At 34.2% G+C, this 25,777-nt stretch overlaps 1 protein-coding gene across 2 annotated transcripts; it reads left to right on the top strand.

The window, feature by feature from the left end:
• The first annotated feature begins 486 nt into the window (after window positions 1–486).
• Window positions 487–25,764, top strand: LOC107162796 (Tondu-domain-containing Growth Inhibitor). Of its 2 annotated transcripts, none has more exons than XM_089226009.1 (4): window positions 487–1,171; window positions 22,352–22,478; window positions 24,244–24,557; window positions 25,412–25,764. In XM_089226009.1, exons 1-4 carry the CDS (start codon window positions 1,060–1,062, stop codon window positions 25,546–25,548), a joined length of 690 nt encoding a protein of 229 aa, XP_089082135.1. In that variant the 5' UTR covers window positions 487–1,059; the 3' UTR covers window positions 25,549–25,764. The 2 variants fall into 2 exon arrangements, with proteins under 2 accessions (XP_089082135.1, XP_089082134.1); XM_089226008.1 differs by lacking the exon at window positions 487–1,171 and adding an exon at window positions 18,258–18,591.
• Window positions 25,765–25,777: the final 13 nt, after the last annotated feature.

Genomic DNA, 25,777 nt, shown 5'->3' on the forward strand with positions numbered 1-25,777 from the left:
AGCGAGTTGATTTTGATCGCGTCAGCCTTTTTAAATTCCGGCGAGACAATCCCTGCTCCCGTTTACGAAGACTTCGTCAATGTTTATGGTTTTCCTGGATGCGATTTTCCTCGGAACACTTGTTCCAAAAATCAGTCACTACAAATATATATCGACATGAGCTACATAATATTATTATTATTATGATTATTTATCAATTTATCATTGACATTATGTGCACGGGCTTTTTGTTTTTGTTTTTCGCGTTGGCGACGACGATGACCGACGACCATAATAATATAAAAGCATACGCTCGGTGGACGTTTTCTCTGCGGGCGGCGCGGCGGGCGGGTGAACGGCTGTGACCTCGCCGCGGTCGGCGGTGATGTCGCGCGTGTTTGCCACCAGGCGGCGCACCGGTTGCGATTCCCCGGCCCAACAACACCGCCGTCACGTCGTGCCGGGCGAAAACGCGTTTTTAAAAAACTCAATTCCGATCATTCCTGACATTCCGATCCGCGCTGTCGAAACCGCAGCACGCACACACTCTCTCGCTCACACACGAACACACACATTGACATAAGCGGATATTATACACGCAGCGTAGAGCGCGAGCGCGCGCGCGCGCGCACGTATATGCCGCAGTGACGTTCCCCGGCCCCGCGGGACACCACAACCGAATCCGTTTGAGAACAGGTAAGTCCTCTGGTCGGGATCTCGTACTCTCCGCGGCCGTCCGACACGAATCGTACGTAAAATATATTCATCACAACTTAATTCACTGTCGTCCGGCACATTGTTATAATTAATAATACTGTTGTCGCATTTCGTCTTGCCGGTCGTTTCTTTTCCGCAAGTGTCTCGCAATTATTAACGTATTATTATTATTATTATTATTAATATTTAATATCATAATCGTTTGGTGGTGTCGTACGATAATACGAATAACAACACCACAACACTACCCGAACGTAATAATATTAATAATATTATCATAACCGCCGTCATCGTGTGTTAACATTCGTGCGTCTCTCTACACCGGACGACGACGAATATACGATTGCGACTAGGACGTGCGATATGGAAAGTGAATCGCCGTTGGAAGTGCTGTCCAGGGCGGCCACGATGCTGCACAGGGAAGAGACAGCGGCTGCAGCTGCTGCAGCCGTCGTGGAATCGTCTTTCGCCACCAGTGAGTACTATTGTCTGCCCATCTAACATACGCCTACTCGGACCCTGTTCGGTCTTGCCGCAGATCGCTGTCGATGTTGTATCATAAAGTATTATTGTCATAATTTATTCAAATATCTATGTGCCTGCCCGAATGGTATTGTATATTATATTATGTTACACCGTTAAAAACAAAACATTGCGTCCTGTCGGAAGCAAAACCGTAGAAGAGACAAGTCGACGTGCACGCGTGCCGCAGGTTTCCCCGGTTTCCGACGCCAGAGAAACGTGCGCGCCGCTCACGTATCGAGCGGAGAGGTTTTTATTATTTTTGTGTTCTCTCATATCCAACGAGGACGACGAGCGCTCGCGCCGTTTTCCCCGTCGTTATCGGTCCGGTCGATTTCTCCGTCGGGCCGCTGGTTGAGTTGCCTATGCCGCACGCCCCGACCGACTGGATTCCCCCTACGAGGCCGGAAAATTCCGACCGCCCCCCACCCCCGCCCACCCATATGATTGTTTTTTTTTTTTTGCGACGAGGGTGCGTTCGACTCGTGTCCGACCCTATGTAGTCGAGCTAAGCCATCTCTGACTAGCACAGCTGTACGGAAGGTTCGTTATCGTATTTTGCGTGTGGTCCGCACGGTCTTCAATATATATGTACCGCGATAGATGACGATGTACGCGTTAAATTTTATTATAGTATACCACCTACTATGGGAGTAATCAATAAATGATAAGAGTGAGCATCGCAATAGGAAGTTGAGCAATAGCAGATTAAGAATGTATCGCTGTTACAATGATGTGTGGTTTTTATTTTTGTATCTGTAGTACTTCTGTAGACACTTTTTCTATCTATTAGACAAAATATGGCCATTAGCATCTACTCTGATGGAGGTTTCCGGTAGAAAATTGGGCATGGTTGTTACGCTTAAGTGGTAAAAATTGAAAATTCTCGATTTTTCTAAGTAATTGGGAAAATTAAAATACAGACGTCATAATTGTTAAAATTATACCTAATATTATTATTTAAATAATTGTTTGATAACCATGGTTGATAAAATGATCGACCATCTTTATTTAGAATTGTTTTTCACCTGTACAGTTGAGTCTATTTATTTAACTGAATTTTTAAAATTTTATTTTCGATGCACAAGCATATACGACGGTTTATTTGTATTCAAATTAAATCGATGATGTAATATCTAATACAGTTGTAAATAAAAACAAATACTCCACAACAGGTCATCGATCTTAGTATTAATCAAAAAAACATTACGGGATGCATATTTTTTAGTGTATCTTTACCTACCTATCCTACCTATATTATGAGACTATTTATGATAACTAGATCAAGTTACTCAACATTTTATACTAATGTATAGTATATACCTATTAATATGTTATAATATAACATTGATTGAAATACTGTTTATCATCATTGCCCACTGGTTATACCTATATGTATTGTGTTTACAATATAACATGAAAATAATAAGTACATTTATTTTTCAATTCTTTATGCAAATAAAATATTATAATTTTGTTTTTAAATAACTTTCGGGCTATGAACAAATATGATTATCATTTACTTGTTTTAGTATGGGGATTATCATTTTTAAATCTTTGAACTTTGACATTTTATGTTGTTATTACTCAATAAACAATTAAAAATCTGATTAAAACATTTGAAACTATAACTTATAAGCACTGATGTAGTCAATTTTATTTAATTTTGTACTAACTATTATAAGTGTTGAAGAGATTTTAAATTATAATAATATAATATAGAAAATACGATTCTGATCAAAAATGGTCTATCAGATTATCTATTGATATAATTTTTATTCATTACAGTCTAACAGTTTTTGAGTGTATATAATAATAAATTGTATTATTATTCTATACTAGTCATATGGTTGGTTGAATTAATATAAATCTAGGACATTAGTTGTATTATATTATTAACATATTAATTATTAAGTACTTATATATTATAATATATTATTGTTATTCATTTTTGAATTAATATACCAAAATAATGTCATTGAGTATTGTGAAATACGTAAAAGTATTAGTCCTCAAGAAAATAGAAAACCATGTAGCATAACTAAGTATTTTTAAATTGTATAACAATAAAAACAAGTAATGTAAGATCCTAATACATAAAAAGTTTTTTCACCGTAATAACTAAAGCAACCATTTAAAGAGGTTATAATAGGAGACTTGAATATACTGAACAAATTCTTCTATTGGTGATTTATTACTGAGTTTTTTTCGTCAGTACTTAATAGTGATTATATTTTCTATTCAAATATTTATTACTAATATTATATCCTGCAATACTGTAAAGTGTACGACTGTCATCCAAATGGAATCACGAATAGACAACTTATAGTTGCACTATTAACTACTTAATATTTCAAATTTATTTATGTAGCTATGTATAAAGTTATACATTCAAACATTTCGATTGTATATTTGTTAAAAACAAAATACAGCAGCCATATTTTCAACATTGAGGATCTGTATTTTAGTTCATTAAATGATCATATAGAATCATCACGTTTTAATTACTTTATTTATATACCTTACATACTACATCCTACATACCTTACCTACATCCTATCGAATTATAATTTGATTTATAAATATGTATAATTTTTATTTTTTTTAAACAGCATAATCAAATATTTACCACAGTTTTCGTTACCTACACATACAATAGTTAGATTCGGTAATTTTTGAATTGTACGCCAAATAGTAAATATAGTATACTCTATTTATTTCGAGGTTTGAAATTTGAATATTCAGTTAGATATTTTAATACATTTTATTTGAAAATTTAGCATAGTTACATTATAGCAACATCTATTATTTATCTTGTCTTTCATTTTGTACGGTTAAGTATGGATTATTGGTATATTATATAGTTATAAATATTATTGGCTATTCCAATAAACTATAAAACATAAATTGTCCTACTCGTATTATGCGTTTATATGTAATATCAAACCTTAATTAGGTAATCTTTGAATAACTAACAAGCTAATAATCATATTATAGATATAGTTGTTTTAGCATATTAGCTTGTCTCTTAATAGCACTTGACTAGTGATTATTGTAGTGTCACCTTTACCATTTTAACAACGCTTATGATTAATATTAAATAAATAATAATTAACGCTTGTTTGTTTGTAACTGTAGAAAATAATGTGCTGTTACAATTTCTCAAAACATGCAGTTTTCGAACAATTAAGTTTTAGAATAAAAATTATACATCATGCGTAAAGCCCAAATTGGCTAATTGTAATCTATCTGCACAAAATTAATCAATAGAAATTTAATTAAAGAAAAGAACTTAAATGATCTGCGTAATTGCGCATAGAAGTTTCAGTTTGTTTCTAATTTAATTTAATATCTTAAATGTTAGATACATTTAAGCATTATTGATTATAAACACTTACCCTACGAATACTTGAAATTATAATCAATGGATTAGGTTATTCTTTGGATAATATTTGTTAAAAATAATCAAAAATTACAGTTATTACTGTATTAATCGATTTTATAAAATTTTAACGTACGAATTAATAATATCTCAATTTTAAGTGCATCATTAAATACTTTACGTAATTGTTTTATGTTAAAAAAAACAAGTAGGTAGGTACAGGGGGGGACTATTTTACTGATAAAAATTATAACTTACATATTTATACAACATGTATAAATATTTAGTATGTATAATTTCATCAACTTTGTTTTATTAACTTTTGATTTCCACTATAAACATACGCGTATACACTACATTACAGGTTGTATTCAAATTTAACGTCAACATATTTTTGTTGATAAACATAAATCTTTTACACTGTTTACTTTGATGACATATAGATTGCGTTGTGTTGTTCAACATTGTACTGTTATTGTAGAGAGGGGATAATGAACTTGTGCTAGAGGGGACGGCCCGACGGCGTAGGAGCAATAGGAGCATTAACTGCTGGCGGCAGTAGGCGAAGGACACGTGTTGGTTTCTAAAGTCTGCATCCAGTATTCACTCGTCCGTTGTTCAAAGACATGTGTATTACATTGAACTACTTAGTCATTGTGCATAAATGCATTTTAAAATTATTGATTAAAAACAATTAATGTTCTATTTAAAAAAAAAAAATAATAAATTGTCTTAGATATAAAACTTATTGCACATTAGAGTAGTTTTTAAGTGAGTTATGCTTATTATACGCGCATAACTCACTTAAAAACTGAATTATCTTAAAAATACTTCCAATAAAACATGTATAATATTCTTACCATCAAGTTTTATAATAGGTCTATTCAATCTAATTTTTATACTAACGGAGTAAAAAGTGAACTGCTGTCCTGCTGAGCGTAAATTTGCTTTGTTACGCGACTGAGACAACCAATACGGGTGTTATACGCCCTCTTAAGCCAGTATGTTAATATTATTATGCGTTAAGTCGCGTAAGGTGCAAACAATAATACCATATATTTATATGTATTATTCACTTAATTATAAGCTAAATTAGTTCAAATATAAATAATGCTAGTTGACATAAAATTATATTTTATACTGTTATACTTAAAAGTAATAACTTTTATTCCATATGTTTTAGTCATTTATTAACAGTATTGCATTATTCAATATGTAATTAATAAGTACATGCTATATATACCTATATACTTAATGAAATTGATAATTTAACATTTTAACCATTTATTGGTATAGTTGAAATTTTGTTTTCAAGTATAGACTTATTTGTATAGCAATAACTTATATAACTTTGTAAACAAGTAATTATTGTTTTTAGTTGCATTTAAACGTTATTACTTTATTAGCATACAAAAGAAGTGTTAAAATTATGTTATAGTTGATTCTAATGTCTTGGCGTTTCAATCAAGTGAACATTGAGAATCTTATAAATAATATGAACATAATATTATAATTTATATTCTCATAAAATTAAATACTATCATATTGACCAAAAATCTGAAATAATCAGATATTAAAAAATATCCTGCAGGATTATTCAATACTTCAATAGCCTTATTTATACGAAGATAATTTAAATTTATTAGTAAAAATATAGTATTTTAACGGCAACAAAACGTGGGTAAAAAGTGTGAGAACGCTTGTTGGTTGTTATACCTATAACCTACGTAGTTATTCGTTTTAAGTGATTATTTTTGTATACAGTTGAAGAAATTGACTTTTTTTATAATTTAAAATACTTTGATACGGTGTTATACTTTGCAGACGAATTAAAATAAATATTGGTGATTGTCGATGAGTTTCAATTAGTTCGTTTTTTATTTTCAATTCAGAGTTTAGATGTCGGTAAGTGGTAACTGCCAACTGGTTATACGTTGTGAATTAAATGTATTTAATTGGCTCGATTTATCTGGAAATATAAATATTGTTGTTACTACATGTTGAGTCTTCCAACATCAATTTAACAAAAATATTAAACGTTGATTACAAAACCTATGACATTTTTTTGTGGATTATTATCTTTGTTTGTTTTATTATTATAATAAATAATATTATAATATGCATTATATTATATTTCTACAGTAAATTCACGGTGTAATGTAGACATATACTAATGTTACGTCTATAGGTAATTAATTTTAATTTTAAATACCCATAATTCAGTAGAATAATAAAGTTGTAGGATTCAAATATTTTACATAGTAATATATTATTTAGTATAAATGTATCAGTTTTATCTTACAAATTACATATTGAGTTTATTATGGCTATAATTAATAATTGAAAAATAAATAAATAAATAATAATTAATAACATGGTAAATAACTAATAAATAATTAACTAATTACCTACTAATTAACAATTGTATAATGCATAAAAAGAAAAATGATTTCACATATAACATATTTATACAAAATATTATACTACATTTACATAAATATGACGTATTGTACGCATTTGTATGCATTCTTAATCGTAATTTTATGTAATAATAAATAATTATTTAAAAATATATGAATATGTACTTTGGGCAATCGTATTTATATATATATTACAGCACAGCATATCGTGAGCATATTGCGTCAAAAAATTAAATCATTTTTATATTTATTTTAATTGCGAAAATTGGTCAACTGAAACCATAGAACAGTCTAAATGGGATCAAAAAAGGGATTGTAAGTATATAATAGTGGCGCCATCTATCAAGCAAGATCAAATTGTAATATACAACATTAGTGTCAAGGTATAAAATTTACGAATTTGATATTTGGAATAGTGGTTGAGCTCAATGAGCTCTAATGCAAAATAATCTAAAAGTGCAACAAGTAAGGATTTTTCGATATTTGCATTTTAAAGATAGGACCAAACAGGGATCTCGGGATTCACAAATTGAAACTTTTTTTGTTTCTAAATGGTTGCCATCGGTTACTCGAGTAGATCAGAAACAGACATGCATCAAATTGTCACGCGTATGGCCTCGAATAAAGAAACTATAATATCTTAGAAAGTTATAACCAAATGGTGAAATGTGTGTAGCTTATATACTCAAAAACGACAAAAACTACTGAATTGAATTTTACTAAAATCTTAAAGATTGTTTTTAGAGATGTTAAAAAGTTTAAAGAGTTAAGTAGTTTAAGCCACGTCAAAAATTATAAGAATTGCTAATTTCATTCCGCGACTTAGGATTGCACATCTAGATCGAATTATTTCACAAAGCTAGAAACACTGACGCCGTACCGAGGCGCCTAGAACTGAGACACAGCATGTATAGGTATAGCGTAGTATAAACCATGAATGATTTACCACAAAACAAAACTGCACAAGTGCGAAGTCGGGATATAGATAATCAATAGAAAATCGTGAATATAAATAATACAATAATCAAAATTAATGGATTTTTGAGTCTTTGTGTTTATATTTATAATATTATTGTCGATGTAAAAAAATCTTAATTTTCCTGAGGTCACTTTGCCCGGGCAACACCGGATAGGACAGCTAGTGTATGTAATATGTATATTAAAGAGATTATTATTTATAATTTATAAACAATATATAATAAAAAGCGTATACTGGAATAAACGGGTTTATTATTCTGAAAAATATCTTCGGAAAATATGTCATGCCAATCGTTAGTTACACTCTGATCTCAGTGGATATTTTTCTTTTTTTGTTAGTAGTTGTTTTATTCACATTAATGATTACAATACGGATAATGTATTTCATCCCACAGTTTCCGATCGACTGGCTTTTCCCGGGTGAAAGCGTTAGGACGATATTCCGATGCTGCTTTTTTTTTTTTTTTTAACTCCCGGTAGTTATAACTGTTTTCTCGCCGATTTTCTCGGGGAATATCAATTTAAGTGCGCCCACCGGTATAGATTTTTCGCTGATTAACGATGACTGTAATCTGTGAGCAAGAAAAAAGTGTAAAAAAAAAGAACCCAATAGAACGAAAATTACCGATTTCAAGGTTCCTAATTTATATAAATTCAACCGGCTTATATTGCTAACTCGAATTTTAATCGTTTATAATATTCTATATACTGTGGGTTTGTAGAGTTTGTACAAATTTAAAGCTTTCTAAAGTATGTATGTTTTTTTTTATTTTTACAAAAAGGCCACAGCATTAGTATTCGAAATATTTTGAGGTCAAAGCCTTTCGTAGAGATAATAATATATATATACATTGCATACATAATACAACATAGAATGCCAAATATTTTAGTCTTTCCGTCGTGGACAATTTATGTGTTTAAAGACTATGCCAAACAACTAAGACAATTATGTGTGTAAACGCCTACCCATCAGCACGGTCGCCCAGTTGGTTTTCAAGTTTAAAAGTGCAGCCTACCACCTCCTGTGTACTGCATAGGTAGGTACGTATCCACGCGCGACGATAAAATCCTTTTGGACAAGTTCCAAATCATCGATGAGATATTATAAACAAAATGTTTATATGTTGTAACTTGTATTACAATGCAGACGGTGTTTTACTTAGTCACACGCGAGGCCGTCAGGGAATATAATATTCTTTGTAATATTATCATTAAGCCAACATTGACAACGCTTAATATGCTATTTAATTATTATATAAATGTATCCTGTATATCATGCTCGATGCTCTGTTTTGAATTGTCAATAGAGCTATTATATTACTTCTAGATGTATACAGAATGATTTTCAACCGTTTCTATCCTATTGTTACGCTCTAAGTTGTGCATATATTCAAATTCTGGTTTACGGAATTTTTAAATAAACTTTGAGACGATATTTTTGAATCATTAAATTTTCCGTACCACTAATGGACGATCCTGTAACAACTGACGATACAAACTTCTGTTTTTCATACATGACCCCCCCCCTTCTTTTAATTTTTAAGCTGGTATTTTTTCGTTGAGCATTTTGACGTAGGTACTATTTTTGGTTAAAAATGTATTATAGAATACTGTAATGCCTGACTTATAGAGGAACATTTACAATTTTTCCTAAAATATTTTATTGAAGACTACTTTTGAATTATAAATAAATACTGTTGAAGCATGCAATGCTTCGAGTGTATGTAATTGAAATTTGTGACAACTGAATAAATTATTATAATGTAGGAATAGCACACATGTTTTTTCGCGGACAAGAGATAAGCTACGCATATTTGACATCTCTAATTTTAAATTCAATAGAATTGTTTAATATTATGTTGGCTTAATAAATTATAATATTCTTTTAAAATGATTCACTCATTAGTCATGTCTATTAGCGTTTTCTTCGTATTTATCTATTAACGATACAAACAGCTTAAAATTTAAATTATAATTATTTTCATTACAAGAAGTAATTAAGTCTATTACTGTTATTTTTTTAAATACAAAAATGATTATATTTAATAATATATAATTGGGTAGGTATGAATTATGTTATATGGTCACATTTTAATCCTATAATATTTAAGTTTTTAACCGATTATGAGTAAAAATAGTAATTGGTTAAAAATATTTATTTATTATGATTTATGAAGGTAAAACGCACGCAATTTAAGTCGCTGAATACAATAATTAATAAAGCTAGAATATCCCTGGATATTCTCCCATTGAATATAATTTTTAATTTTCAAATATAAAGTCTTTTAACAGTTCGTGTTTGACTCCCGACCGAGCAACACGTGTGTAGCCTTATCGCAACCGCATTTTTATCTACCGTTAGAAGTGTTCCTACTTTGATCTACGATAAACTGGTAATATGATTTTATTAAGCGCGATTAGCTATCTTCCTAATTAAAATCAATTACGATATTAAATTGCGTTCATTCGCAATCACCACAAACATGCCTACAACATCGGGCAACTTAAATTCAAACCCAAATAAACTATCTCTTAATGATAAATTATTAGCGTCCAAACACTCAACACCTATCCCCTCACCCAAAACCACCACAACTCAAGACAACCTCATCATCAATGATACCAACAACATTCAACCCACTTCAAATCATCCAATAGACAGCTCCCAAGTTAAAAGTTTCGCTGAAACAACAGCCAACTCTCTCATACCAAAAATGAATCAAGCTATCGTTATGAACTCAATCGACGGAATTAAACAAATACAATACATAATTGCGCTCAGTAAAATTACTGACGCAACCAACATTATCTCCGCTTCGCGCATATCTAATAATAGGTTCTGCGTTTTCTTCAAAAACCAACAGATTACTAATGACATCATTAACAAGCACTCGGTCATATTCGTTGATAATATTGAGATACCGATACGCAAGTTAATTAACCCGGCCAAACGCATTATTTTATCGAACGTATATCCCGCTATTCCAAATAAATCTATCATCGAGGCGATAGAGACATTCGGTATTAAAATAACATCTCCAATCACGGCGCTTAAAGCTGGTTTCCCGCTCGATAAATTCGCTCATATCACAAGCTTCCGCAGACAACTGTACATCAGTCCTGAAGATTTCCCAAAACTACCTGGATCGATCGTTATTGTCCTCGACAACACCTCATACCGTATATTCATTACCGATGACATCGTAACCTGCTTTTTATGCAAAAAACCCGGCCATGTATCATCCTCTTGTAAGATGATATACACAACTCCCACTCTGACAGAAAATATGGACACCTCAAATGTACAAACTTCCACAAATACCTCATCCCATCATATCGTCGAAAAAACCAATAGTATGGACGTGACTCCTGATATACCTCTAGAAACCACTAGCGAAATATCCAACACAAACAATACACAAATCACCAAAGACGATAACTACGATGACATATCGGACTCACAACCACTCCAAGCTACTTTCAAAAGGCCAGCCCCTGAATCCACATGCCCGTCAGCGCCTCCCTCCCCCACGTTGACCAACGACATAATTGAGTTAGGTAAGGGTACACCTGCTGTCCAAAACACAAAGTCTAAAAACCAAACCACAAAAAAAATTAAAACCAGATCAAGATCAAACTCCTCAACAAGAACCACCGAAATATTAGATAACCTTCTTGAGCCAGCAACGGCTATCCTGCAGAACAAAGACTCCCCTCTCAATCTAATCTCTTTCAAATATATCCTGGAAAACTTCACAAACAAAAATTTAAACATACATGACCTATGTATTAATGTTGGATCCAATGCCTCTGAAGTCCTTGACATGGCCGAAAAAATATTACCATTAATGGTGGAAAAAAAAATTAAAAACAAAATATCTAAACTATCTACAATGCTATTCCAATCTATACCTCCCTCCGCACTGTCAGCTCCGCAGACTTCCAACTTGAATCAATCTAATCAATAAAACTACTCAAAAATCTACCCCCATTATCTAAACATGAGTTCACTAATTCAATGGAATTGCAACGGATTTTACAAACACAACACTGATATAAACCGTATTAAATACGAACAAAATCCTGACATTATCTGCCTACAAGAAACTAATTTCAAAAACCTACACATAGGAAACATTAACGGATACTCCGGATATAAAAAAAATCGCCCCGACGCACTCAGAGCCAGTGGCGGAGTTGCAACATACATCAAAAACAATATTAACAGCAAGGAAATATATGTCAACTCAAATTTGGAAGTAATAGCAGTTCAGGTCATTCTCAAGACAACAATAACTATATGCAATATTTATATCCCTGACAGCACCCCTCTTTCTCTCCTTGATCTAAATTCAATAATAACACAACTCCCCAAACCTTTCTTAATCCTGGGCGACTTCAACAGCAGAAACATCTTATGGGGATCACCACACACTGACAACCGTGGGAAAACGATAGAAAAATTATTAGAAAATCCTTCACTAATACTTCTAAATAATGGTGACCCAACAAGACACAATTCCACAAACAGTTCTTTATCAGCCATAGATCTAACAATATCCAGCACAAATTTCGCCCCTGAATTAGACTGGAAAGTACTAACTGAATACAACGGAAGCGACCATTGGCCAATTCACCTTAACATTTTCAACCAATCTACACCCGATGAACCAATTAAGCGATGGAAACTTACCAAAGCCAACTGGAATCTCTTCACTGAGCTGGTCGATCACCACTTAGAAAATCAAGACTGGGCCAAAAAGAATGCTGATGAATTAGAAATAGACCAAATCAAAATTGACTCCATAGTGGCTTCCCTCACCGAAATTATTGTAAACGCGGCAAAAATATCCATAGGAAAATCTTCCCGTTCCAAAGCCACCAAAACAGCACCATGGTGGAACCCCGAATGCAAAGAAGCTATTGAAAATTACAAAAAAAAATTAAACCGTTTTAAAAAAACTAAATCTTTGTCAGACCACATAGCACTTAAAAAAGCCAGAGCAGAATCAAGGTTTATTACCAAAAATAGCAAACGCGTAGCCTGGAAAGCATTCGTTTCCACAATCAACCAACAAACGTCTGCTACCACTATGTGGAACAAAATTAAAACTTTTAAAGGAAACAAGTTCAACTCGACACCCAATATCATTAAATACAAAGATGAATTTATCAAAACTAGCCCGGACATCGCCCAAGCCTTCGCCGATCTATTTCAGACAAACAACAGTAACCATAACCATACGAAATCTTTCCTAAAGCACAAAAATGAAGTTGAGAACTCATCTGTCACAGACAGCATACCACAGAATAGTGAAGACTCATACAACTCCACTATCAGTATGGATGAACTCAACCAGGCACTCCTGAAGTGTAAAAGCAAAAGCCCAGGCCCTGACGACATCCCTTACATATTCCTACATCATCTGTCCTCCTTCGCCCTACAAAAACTTCTTCTAGTCTACAATTCAATATGGGAATACGGTTTTTTCCCCAACCAATGGCGCAAAGCAATTATTATCCCAATACCCAAACCAGATAAAAACAAATTTCACGCAGAAAACTACCGTCCCATCTCTCTAATTAGCACACTATGTAAAGTACTCGAAAAAATAATTAACTCAAGACTCATATGGCACTTAGAAGTCTCCGAAAAATTCAATAAAGAGCAATGTGGATTCCGGAAAAATCACTCCACACTCAACACTTTATCCAATATTCACTCCCATATATGTAACGCAGCCAAAGTAAACCAACACACAATCCTAGTAGCGCTTGACTTAACAAAAGCATATGATATGGTTTGGAGACAAAGAGTTATCTTTATCCTACGTGAATGGAACATCTCAGGAAACATGATTACATTTATCACTAACTTCTTACAGGACAGATCATTCCAAACAAAAATTGGTGAAACACTATCAACAACTCATACCACTGAAAATGGTGTCCCCCAGGGCTCAGTCATCAGTGTCACCCTGTTCTTAATCGCAATAAATAATATATTTGACAATATCCTTCCCCCTATAAAGTATACCATCTTTGCGGATGATTGTAACATTCTCTGTAGTGGCGTGAACATAAAAACAACAGTCGAACTCATCCAGCAAGCTCTCGATGAACTCTTCAAGTGGTCAACCACAACAGGCTTCAATTTCTCACCATCCAAAACACAATGTATCATCTTCCACAAAAAACGTAATGAAAACTTATTCCACATCAATTTAAATAACACCATTATATCATATACAGATAAAATAAAAATACTAGGTATGACTTTCGACCACAAATTAAATTGGAACCCACACCTAAAAAACCTCAAAATAAATGCAAACAACAACATGAAAATTATGAAAACCTTATCTCACCACTCCTGGGGCTCTGAAAAAAATAGCCTCATTACTATATATAAAACAATTATACTAGCAAAAATGGAATACGGTGCAGTCATTTATAATACGGCCAGAAGCAAAATTCTCAATACACTAAATCCTGTACACAATCAAGGCATTAGACTAGCCACAGGTGCCTTCCGCACAAGCCCAACTGCAAGTATTATGTGCAACGCTGGAGAACTCCCACTTGAATTTAGAAGGATTAAAGAAACACTAAAATTTGTAACTAAATTCTCAAATAACAAAACTCAAGTTCCAACCAGAAGACCTCTGAATATACATAACAATCCAAACATACCTCTCACTATCGATGACACGTATAAGAACATAGCAGATATAATGAAGTTCAAACCAATTATGTTTAACAGAATTACCTTCCCGTCTTCCCCTCCGTGGATGTGGAATATTAAGTCCAATACCCAACTACTCGAATTTGACAAAAAAATCTCCTCAAACTCAACTATAATAAATAACTTTTCAGAAATAATAGAAGGAAAATACCCTCACCACATAAAAATCTTTACGGACGCCTCAAAATCCCCAAATGGAACCGGTTTCGCATTCATAGAAAATAACAAAACTTCAATGTTCAAATCTCCTCACGAAACCAGCATTTTTTCCGCTGAAAGTCAAGCCATCCAAAATGCAATCTCACACGCGACGACATTAGCGTCTGAAGAAATACTTATAATTAGTGACTCTCTTAGTGCACTCCTAGCCCTCGAAAATCCTTACCCCAAAAACGAAATAATTCAATCCATCCAAGAAAAGTTATCAAACACAAAAAAAAAAATCGAATTTCTATGGGTCCCCTCCCACACTGGCATAAGTGGCAACGAACTAGCTGATAAGGCAGCCAACGAAGCAATAACATCACCCAGCTCGGTACTAATAAATAAAATAACATTTCAAGACGCACTCTCAAACATAAATAATCTAACTAAAAGTCACTGGCAAGGCTCGTGGGAGAAGACTCCAAACACAAATAAATTAAAAGAAATTAAACCGTCAGTCGACCCATGGAAAACTCCCCCATCCTCATCCAGGCACGAAGAAGTAGTTACCACAAGAACCCGGATTGGACACTCTCGCCTAACACACCTACACCTCATAACAAAAGAAGACAGCCCGACCTGCGAACTCTGTGACAAAGCGCTGACAATTAAACACATCACGCTAGAATGCCCAAAGTTCACCAACTCCAGACAAATCCTCGGGAACCCATCAACTATGCAACAAGCACTTGGCGAAGATAACTCCAAAAACATATACGTTTTTTTCAAAAACATAGGATTAGAAAAATTAATTTAGAAAAATAATTGAATGTACATATACTCTACAAAATCCCTCTATTGTCAAACATAATGTGTCCCCATAGTTTTAAGATCATACTCTATAACTACTATTTTGTATTTACTGCAGGCTAATAACCTCAGGAGTTGAAGCCTTATTTAAATAAAAAAAAAAAAAAAAAAAAGTCTTTTAAGTTATTGTCTTCAAAAAATATCAATTCATTTAATCTCTGTATTTTAAAAATGTTGAAATTACCAATTAATAAATTGGTAAAAATATGAATACCCAACTAATCTTAAATAATAGTTATTATTATTAAAGCTGTATTATACTTATACCACACACGCATAATTACTCTCATTATACTTATATAAAACTAATACAGCAAAATGTGCACATGAATTTATTGTTCATATATGCGCTCGGTGTTAATTATTGAAATATGTATCAATTTTGCAGCTTGACCCCGACAATTTTCTATCGATTTAAAAAGTGCTGCATTGTACCGTAATATAGGAATGTATAGAATTTTATCTTATTGTTGGCACTTGCAATTTATTGATGGATTGTATAATATTTATTGGTCGTAGTATTCCATACTTTGGAGTTATTAACTGTCTATCTATAGGTAATAGCCAATAGGTATATATGATGAGTGGTGACCAATTGTTATAAACTTCAACTAACGACTTTGTTGTTGTTTTGTTAAAACTTGGAATTTATGAATGGATTTTACATTTAGATACGTGATTTATTAAAAACGTTAGCCAATTAAAAAACCGTTAATTTCATATTAGGCTAATCGATACATTGCATTTATGAAAAAATTACTTCTAATTATAGGTTTTTAGAACAATAGACATGTGCGACATTACCTGTAGGTATAATATTACACTGCGCACAAAGATAATCTTCTTACATAGGCCTCGCGTGTATAGAACTAGTAAGAAGTATATATAAATATAATAATATTACGTTAATGTCATACCCTATACCCAAAGTAGTTTCTCTTCAGTTTGCTCATTAGTGCGTCGTGTATACCTATATGGGACCTATCCACCCTTATTGCGACTGTGTCGGTGACCACTGATCTGAGTGATCATTATTTAAATATTTCAATATAAATTATAATATATATATATATATATTAATATCGTGTACGCAAAAAGGTTAGCAAGTACCAAGTATACGTCACTACAATTCTCTGGTAATATAGACAAAAAGATTATACATCTGACATCAGAGGTCGATAACGCGCTTATTAAGAACCACTAAAGATTCCGTCGGTTTATCGTAAAGGTTCGTCAAACTTAGTAGGAAATATATGGAAATGTATTCCAATTACCTACTCGGGCGCGTATACATATAATAATATTATGTAGATATTATGTAGTTCACCGGAAGCGTTCACACACTACGATTTTCGATCGCACGTCCGTCGTCTGCGCCGAATGTTATTATTACTATACCACTACTCACTAGGTACCTATAATATATTATTATTATTTCATAATAATTTATCAAATATCGGCCGTCTCTATCGTAAAATCTCCGAGTGCATTGTACAGCACTATGACAGCTATACAGCACACACATAGAAAGCCAAGCACGCGTTTCCGAATTTGGTTCCCACACTGATTTATGATGACGACGCGGACCACCTTATCTTAATCGTCTTTTGCTACCGTCTCCTCCGCGTTTACCCGTACGACTAATAATCGTATATTTATAATAACATGGTACACATCGCGTGTACACGACGGTAGCCCCGGGGGCCCCTGTGGTGCAATTACCGACGGACTCGTCTCGATGATGGTAGTCGGTCCATCGTGCGTCTTGGTTTCCGGAGCACCTCGCTACTGTGGTGAGTGCAATGGTCATCATCAACACACGATTTAATTGTCTTATTCTGTGATATAATATTATACAAGAACAACAATAATAGTAATAAACAATAATAATAATAAACATAGTCGTATATTCGAGCCGCAGCGTGCGTGTCTTTTATTATAATAATATATTGTAATCGCGAGAGCGTTATTATTATTACTGTCGTCGTCGTTTCTGTTGTTGTTGTTGCTGTTGTCGTTCCCGCCCGAGAGGGAAGGAAGACGATTTATAATAATATATAATAACACGGTAGAATATTATAATAATATAACGTTTCTATACGGTCGCGAGCGTGTGTGTCTTATAAACGCGTATGCAAGTACAAGAATGATGTATGTACATAATAAATGGGTACGTTTAGGCCGGAGGCGTTGTAGTTTCCGGTGAACCCTTTTTTTACATTATTTATCGTGCGTGTGTGCGCGCACCTGTGGAGCACGGGTCGGGGTGCCCATTAATGAAAACGGCGGAGGACGCGTTCGCGGTGTACTAGTGCACGTGCGCGCGGGCCCTCCGCGCCCTGCCGGACGCCGCGCGAACGTTTCCTGGCCACGGCGGCGCGCAACCGGTTTCCCGCAGCCGCACCATGAATGAACCGCGGCGGCGCGGACAATCTTTAAAAGCGGCGGCGGCGCGACGACGACGGCGACGACGCCACCGCCGACGAGCCGCAGCCGCCATTCATCGTTCGCGACGCGTACGGTTCTGACACGCACTGCGGTCGACGCCAACAGACTTGTCATTCGTATTATTATTGTTATTACTACAATTATTGTTTCTTTTAATATTTTTCGGTTCGCTGTTTTTTGGTTTTCGCTAAATTTCTCGGTCACGATCCGACAATCGTAAAATATTATTACACGCATCGTATTAAGCGCTAAGGTTATGAGCCTGTGCGTCATGTTCTCGAGATACAAACAACACAATCGGCACCGGGACGGTCGGAACAACAAGGCGGACCGGACCAGGCACCTGTGGCAGCCGTGGGTGGAGAGGGCGGCCGACTACTTTGACGGTGAGAGAAGCGGGATACCGTGATTTCCCGAGGATTTTAATCCCCATGTAATATAATACTGTTAGAAATTATTGTTTGCGATGCGTTAAAGCGAGCAAAACAGCGCGGCTCGAAGTATAACAAGTATATATAGGTACCGTGGAAGTTGAAAAAAATTCAAAGCATTTGACCGAGTGTCAAAGTTTTTAATTAACTGTTGTTATGGGTAGAATATTATACGATGTGCGTGTTATTGTTGTAACGTGTGATATACCCATATTTCGTTGTGCAACACAATTATGTCACATATAATATTGTATTATTGTATACACGCGTTATTGTACTCATTATTATAAAATTTTCGAAATTAAACTATTGCCGGACAATTTCGTTAATAGGGTTCTGCGCAAACTATAACATTTTAATTTATTCGTCGAGACCGTCATGTATTATGCGTCTTTTTCGTACGTCTGATGCTTGTGTTTTCGGTGTCGAAATCGCAATTATTTTCAATACAGTGTCTTATTATATTGTAGCATGGACAATGAATATAATACAAGTAGCTGCTATAGTGATATCTAACAACTAACCTGGTTGCGATACTAATTTTTCGTTGATGGAAAATTAAATTTCTGTCTGTCGAAATATACTCATTAACAACTATCGTGATATGTATGCCACACGAAGGATAATTAATTAATGTAATACCTATGTAAGGATATCAACTTTATGCCAAATACACCTTTGTCCTCGATTTATTGGTTTATTCGCACTTACTAGACGTGAAATCTAAAAATATGAATATCAGATTATCGGCATTATATATTATAGCTACATCGTTATTATAATAGAAAACTGTATTTGTTTCTCACCGAAAATATTATACTATAACTGTTGGAAAAAAATAATAATGTTTCTGTAAAAAAATCGTAAACCCAACGAGTGTGCTAGTACCAACTACCAGCACTGCACGTGGAAGTATCATTTCCAATAAATGTGCATCAAGTTGGCTTTCAACTCAATTTATGCAAATTTTAATTTGTTGTAATTACACACTTAAACGTTTAAGTCTTTACTAATCCAATTAAGCGTAGTTGCAGGCCGTGTTCGGATATTACGCGATGCACATTCCTTGGTATACCCGTACAACTTGTAATAATTACTAAACTAAATATAATATTTCTAACATTTGATTGACATAAAGTGTTCAAATACGTACGTGATTTCGATTAAAATAATATTTCAATGTGTTGTTTTTTTCACTGAAGCCACCAGACAGTGTTAGCTTAAACCGGTAAAACATCAATAAGGGGAGGATTCTGATGCAGTTGTAAACAAAAATCAATTCTCTATCCGCACCCTATTGGGCGTGTACCTGCCTAACCAGTTCAGTTGCACATGAGAGTTTCAATATATTAGACCTCCTAATGTTGCGTGATAATAAGATAATATAATTTTGTTACAATAACGTTTGAATATTTAATTGAACACGCACCGTTCAATAATGCATTCATATCCAAATGACATGATATGCAATGATTTGATTCTTCTACATAATATTATTATTAGCCGTGGGTAGTTAGGAAATAGATGGCATACTTTATGTCTACGAAAACAGAGCAAACAGAAAAGTTAAGCTGTTGCGCATGCACAAAATACAAGTGTTAAGAAAATATGCGAGTTATAGGAATTTATGATACAACAAAATTTAAAAATATGATACTGAATAATATAAGTGACCGAGTTATAAAGTGTTAACAGTTTTTTTAGGACACACGGTGTATCGAAATACAAATAAAATTTTTATTATTTGATGGAAGTATTAACCGTTGAAGGAACTTTCATTCGCTCGAAGATGTAATTCTCATCGATAACTTTTAATTTAGTCCTATAAAGAAATGTTAAAAATATAATCGTTCAAATTTAACGACAAACAATTACGCGGCTATTAATTAGTGTAAACCATCATGAAAACTGAAATAAAATAAATTAGACCTAATATGGAAACCGAAGTACGCCCTAGATGCGTGGAGCTATAATATAATTTGTAGGTATATATACGATTTATATTATATTAATCAATATACAATTTAATTTTCCTCGTTCATTGTAAAGTGGCTTAGTGGTGAGTGCCGTGCGGTTAAGTTTTTTTTTTACGTTTTCATAGGTATCTTTACTCTTTAGGTATAATATTAGTTATTTTATGTATTTTAATAATACGATTCCGACGAATTATTGATGGACGGATAATTTTCTTATACATCATTATATGTATATTATAATCCTCGTGTTTTAAATAAACGTTATCAATCATGTAATATATTGCGATAGTTGCTTGTATTATAATAATTGCGCTGAGCGGCCGACGAATAAAATTGGTCATCCGATTTCAGAGAAATCTATTGTTTATAGCAAATTATTTTATACTGACGTAAAAAAAAAATCAATAAATTTGTTTTTATTTTCAATGATCGGTTTAATGACGGCTGTCGGTTTGTGTACATAAATCGTCATAAGGCTATCACAGACTGCGCGAGTGCCAGGGGGCCATAATACACATAATGTTACTATAATAATTCTGAATAAAATAATAACACACGAGTCCTTCTTATAATATATACTTAGATTCACGCGAGTCATCCCGCGCGTCTGTACAACTCACCACGTCCGAAAAACGATGGCGTATAATAATAATAATAATAACAATATCTAATATTTTTGTAATATATTATTTAATGTTAATCACGAACAGGAAACGTGCACACTTTGTTCGTATGCCAAGTGTGCGTGTGTGTACGGTCGTCGTCGGTCCTTCCGTTGTCCTGCGTCGTCGGCCAGGACGGGAAAACGGAAATAATAATACAACCATAATAATAATAATAATGTAGTGAAGACTACGTGTGCGCCTCTATAACATATACAACACCGGACACACAACTCTCGTGTCATCCGTCGATATATGCGTTAGTATATAAAATATATAGGTAGTGCCCTGCACGTAGTTGTTAATCTCGCATAAAGCAGAGAAAAAAAAAAAGAGGCGTATAAGCTACTCGACACGATAATCATATATATTATAAAGGATTTTATACAAATAATTGTCGCCATATATAAACACTATAATGTCGATAACCTAACCACCACTGTAGTATTTTCGCCGTTGAGCCCGGACGGGTTTTTTTACGTTGCCGTCGTCTAAACAGCTTTTAAATTTATCATAACAGAACTTAATAAAACATTTGGGACACGACTCGTGTAGGTATCTCACTTTAATCAATCGGACACAACTCGTTGACTGCGTTAGATGGTGAACGATGTGAAGTCGCACAGGTGCTGTAACATCATCACGTTCGTCGTAGGAAACTACTCCTCCTGCAGTGTTAAACGCCTCATGTCACGCGATAAATTATTATGATGCGGTGGCGGGGGGAAATTTCGAGAACGCTAGGCATTTGTCGAGAATCCCACAGATGTAGTGGGTATATAATATATACTATATATAATAATAATAGTATATCGCATCATTAGAATATGCGTTTGAGACATTTGTTATATGTACAACCGGTACGCCACATTACAGTGTTTTATGTTTTATGTTACAATTATTATCATTATCAGAACCGGTTGGATTAAAAACGCATACATTTTGTATAATAATATTATGATGGTGATGCCCAACGCGACTGCGGCATGCCACTCGACTGCTGCATGCAGGATCTTGTCCGTAGCTTCGTGTAAATGTGTACCGTTTTTCTAAATGATCTTTTTCCGTCTTTTTCAGATCATTCGAGGGCGCTGTCACTGAGATGTTCGGCGATGGAGGGAACCGTCGGCACCGTCGGGAAATGGAAGAGGGAGAGAAGACACAGGGCCGTCTGCACATCACCCGTTTCGCCAACTCCGCCGCCGTAAGTATATATACCTACTATGCACTCACACCTAACCATATCAACACCTCATACAGTATTCTACCACTATTCTGGTTGTAACCACGGGGTGGCCGAAAGGTTCGATATGTCCTCGATTTTATTATGGCATGGGGCCGGGCGGTAGGGGAAAGAGATGAATGCGGTACTTGGATTTTTTGTTTCAGTGTTTCTAGCTACTATCGTAATATATTTTGTTCTTATGTTTGCAATATAAATGAGATTGGCTAATTGGTTTCTAAAAGTTAAAAATATGATATTATAGTAAGCACTATCGCACAGCAGATACGACTTTTAAAACCTTATGCTCTCAATATTCCATTAAAATTGATGAAAACGCTTAACTTGAAAATCATCTTTATCCCTTGAAAATAATTATTTAATTAGATACCTATATATTTATTCTGTAGGCTGTAATAATACAAGTAATATCTATAATATGTATAATGTATATATTGTATATTATTTTTCGATTTATTTATATTACCGAAACAAATTTACAAATCATTTTAGTTAAAGATAATTCAAATAATTAATAAAATTGAGTTATATTCATTGATAAATGTTTACAGATTTACAGATATAATTTATAAGGCTAGATTAGTTTGAGGTAATATAGCTGAAGCTGCTGCGCAAATGAAAATACAACCAAAGTTACAGGAACTGACTAGGTACATTACTAATTGAAATAGAATTTAGTAATTGTAAACAGGGTTTAGATATTTTGGATATTTGTTTTTTATCATATAAAACTATTTTTTCTCAACAAAAAAACTCGAATAACTCGAGAAATAGACAAATGTGAAGTTTTAAAGAAAATAATGAAATATATTTTTCTGAATTACGAAAAATATAGGCTAAATATTCATAATTATCTCGAAAACATGTTCAAATATGTAGAGTACATTTTTTACTACTAATTCTGTGTATAGTTGAACAAATCATAAACATTTCTAACCTAACCGAAAATCAGCGTAAAGCTAATTATAGCTGTATACGAAAATTTCGAAACTTGCTCGGTATTTTCTGTCTCTGAACATTTATACTATTTAAATAATATATGTAAAAGCAGATAATATGCGCAGCGCGACCCAAGTAAATAATATGATGTCACAAAGATCTTAAAATGTAAAGTATGTAGTTAATAAAAATAATTATAAAATGTATATAGTGAATAGTAGCTAAAAGAGTGAAAAGATAAAATTAAATTCTTGACATTGCGTTACCAAAGCATATAGGTTATGCAGATTATTCACTCAACTCTTTATTTTTCCGCGAACCGACATACACCTAGTGCCATATTCAACAAGTCACTGATGGATGACCTGACTATAAAACTCTCCTCGGCCGTAATTTGGGGGTCTCTGCGGGTTCTAGCATAGTACAAAAAGTAAAATAAAACACCCGACATCCCTGCACTATAGAATTACAGGTCACAGAAATCTTGCATATATGTTATCACCACCGGGTTACCAAAATATTGGTCAGTAACTACCCGCGCATACAGGATTTTCTTCGGCACAAGGGAGTAGAAAAGGAAATGGGCTATTAAATCGTTAATAAAAAGAAGAAGGGGCATTTCGGAGAAATGCATATTTTCGGCGAAGGGAGAAATTTTTTAGGAGGGGTGGGTGGTTTGGGACCATTCTCGTAGTGTGCGCACCACCGAATGCATCTGCAAGTGTTGCATCCACGTCACGGATAGTATACGTATAACGACGGGATATATATCACGTTTAATATATAGTTTCAGAAACTCTCAAGAACCTTTGGACATGACGACGACGGCTGGTTCTAGGGCGCTGCCAAAAGAACGTGCTTCGGTGATCATGGCTTCACCGGCCACCGGCCACAGAGTACAGTCTTCGGCGGCGGCGACGACGACCACAGGTGGCATCAGCGACCCAGTCATCGACGAACATTTCAGACGGTCTTTGGGCAAAGACTACATGAACGTGTTCGCGCCGGCTGTCGCGCAACGACAACAGCAACAGGTCGCCGCCACTGCACCATCGACCGACGGCGACGATGACAACGATGACGACCAAGCGGGATTATCAGGTACATACCTAAACAATTATAATTGTACCTATTGTTTTGGTGTCCTGATCAGTTATACCAATTGAGCTTTTATGATACCTTCAGACATGAAAAATGTGTCTAAACGCGTCACACTTTCATTGAATTTCTATATATATAAATTTATGAATTGTGTGTCTTTTAAAATAATAGAAAACCTATATACGACCCACATTAGCGATATACAATACTGCTGTATATAGGGGACACACACTGTTACTATTGTCAAATAGGCGTTAGGCAGTTTACCAATTGCGCATAAAATTAACTTTCCATATAATATCAATATTGCGCTCAAAACGTTTTTCAACACCCGAGGAACACTTATTAGTTAAGTAGTAATAAATGTATAATCGTTATAATAAATTAATAGACACTGATTTTTTGGGAGTATCAATGTAGGTATATAATATTATAATACAAATAAATGAATAAATAATTTTTTTCTTCTCATTTTTTAAGTTTTGATGTCAATTATTCCAAATCAAGCTGCAATTAAAATTTAACAAAAATCAATGAATACTTTTAAATGTGAAATTGTCATCTTTTTCTTTGAATTTATAATAAAATGTAGTGGGGTAAAGAAAATTTTAAGTGCAATTGATTAATCGACCAATAGTCGATCTTCAGATACGACACCATAGGTGACTTGTATTTAAGGTGAGGGGTAAGGCTTTATCACTATCGTTCGTACTGGATCAAAAGATAAAGATGTGCCGACGCGAAACGTTTCAATTGCATTTCGTCCATTAACTACTGCAGCTATACACGATACTGTATTTGATTAATTTTAAATTGAACGACACGACTAAACTAATAAATAAAATAATTTTCAGCGGTCGACGATCACTTCGCCAAAGCTCTGGGCGACACGTGGGTAAAGCTTCAAAAAGAAGAATACCAGAAAAAAAGAAAAGAGACGGCTGCCGCAGCTGCTGACGGCAGGCAAAAAGTGAACGTATACGCGGCGTGAGGGAGAAAACCGACCGAAAAAAAAAACGGAACGAGAAATGAGATAATTTTAGGGGATTTGTGTTATATTTATATTTTAATTTCAGCAGTAACAGCCGGATGTGAACTCGGCTCCGGGGCGGTGGGCTAAACTGCGTAGACTATTATTTTATGTATATGATTATTCTTTGTACACTTTAAACTTTGTAAATAAAAGAAAACAAGTATTTATGAGAAATCTTCTTAATTAA

This window comes from Diuraphis noxia, unplaced genomic scaffold (genome assembly GCF_037042655.1).
Source record: "Diuraphis noxia isolate RWA-SAM2 unplaced genomic scaffold, SU_Dnox_SAM2 contig0004, whole genome shotgun sequence".
Taxonomy (NCBI): Eukaryota; Metazoa; Arthropoda; class Insecta; order Hemiptera; family Aphididae; genus Diuraphis; species Diuraphis noxia.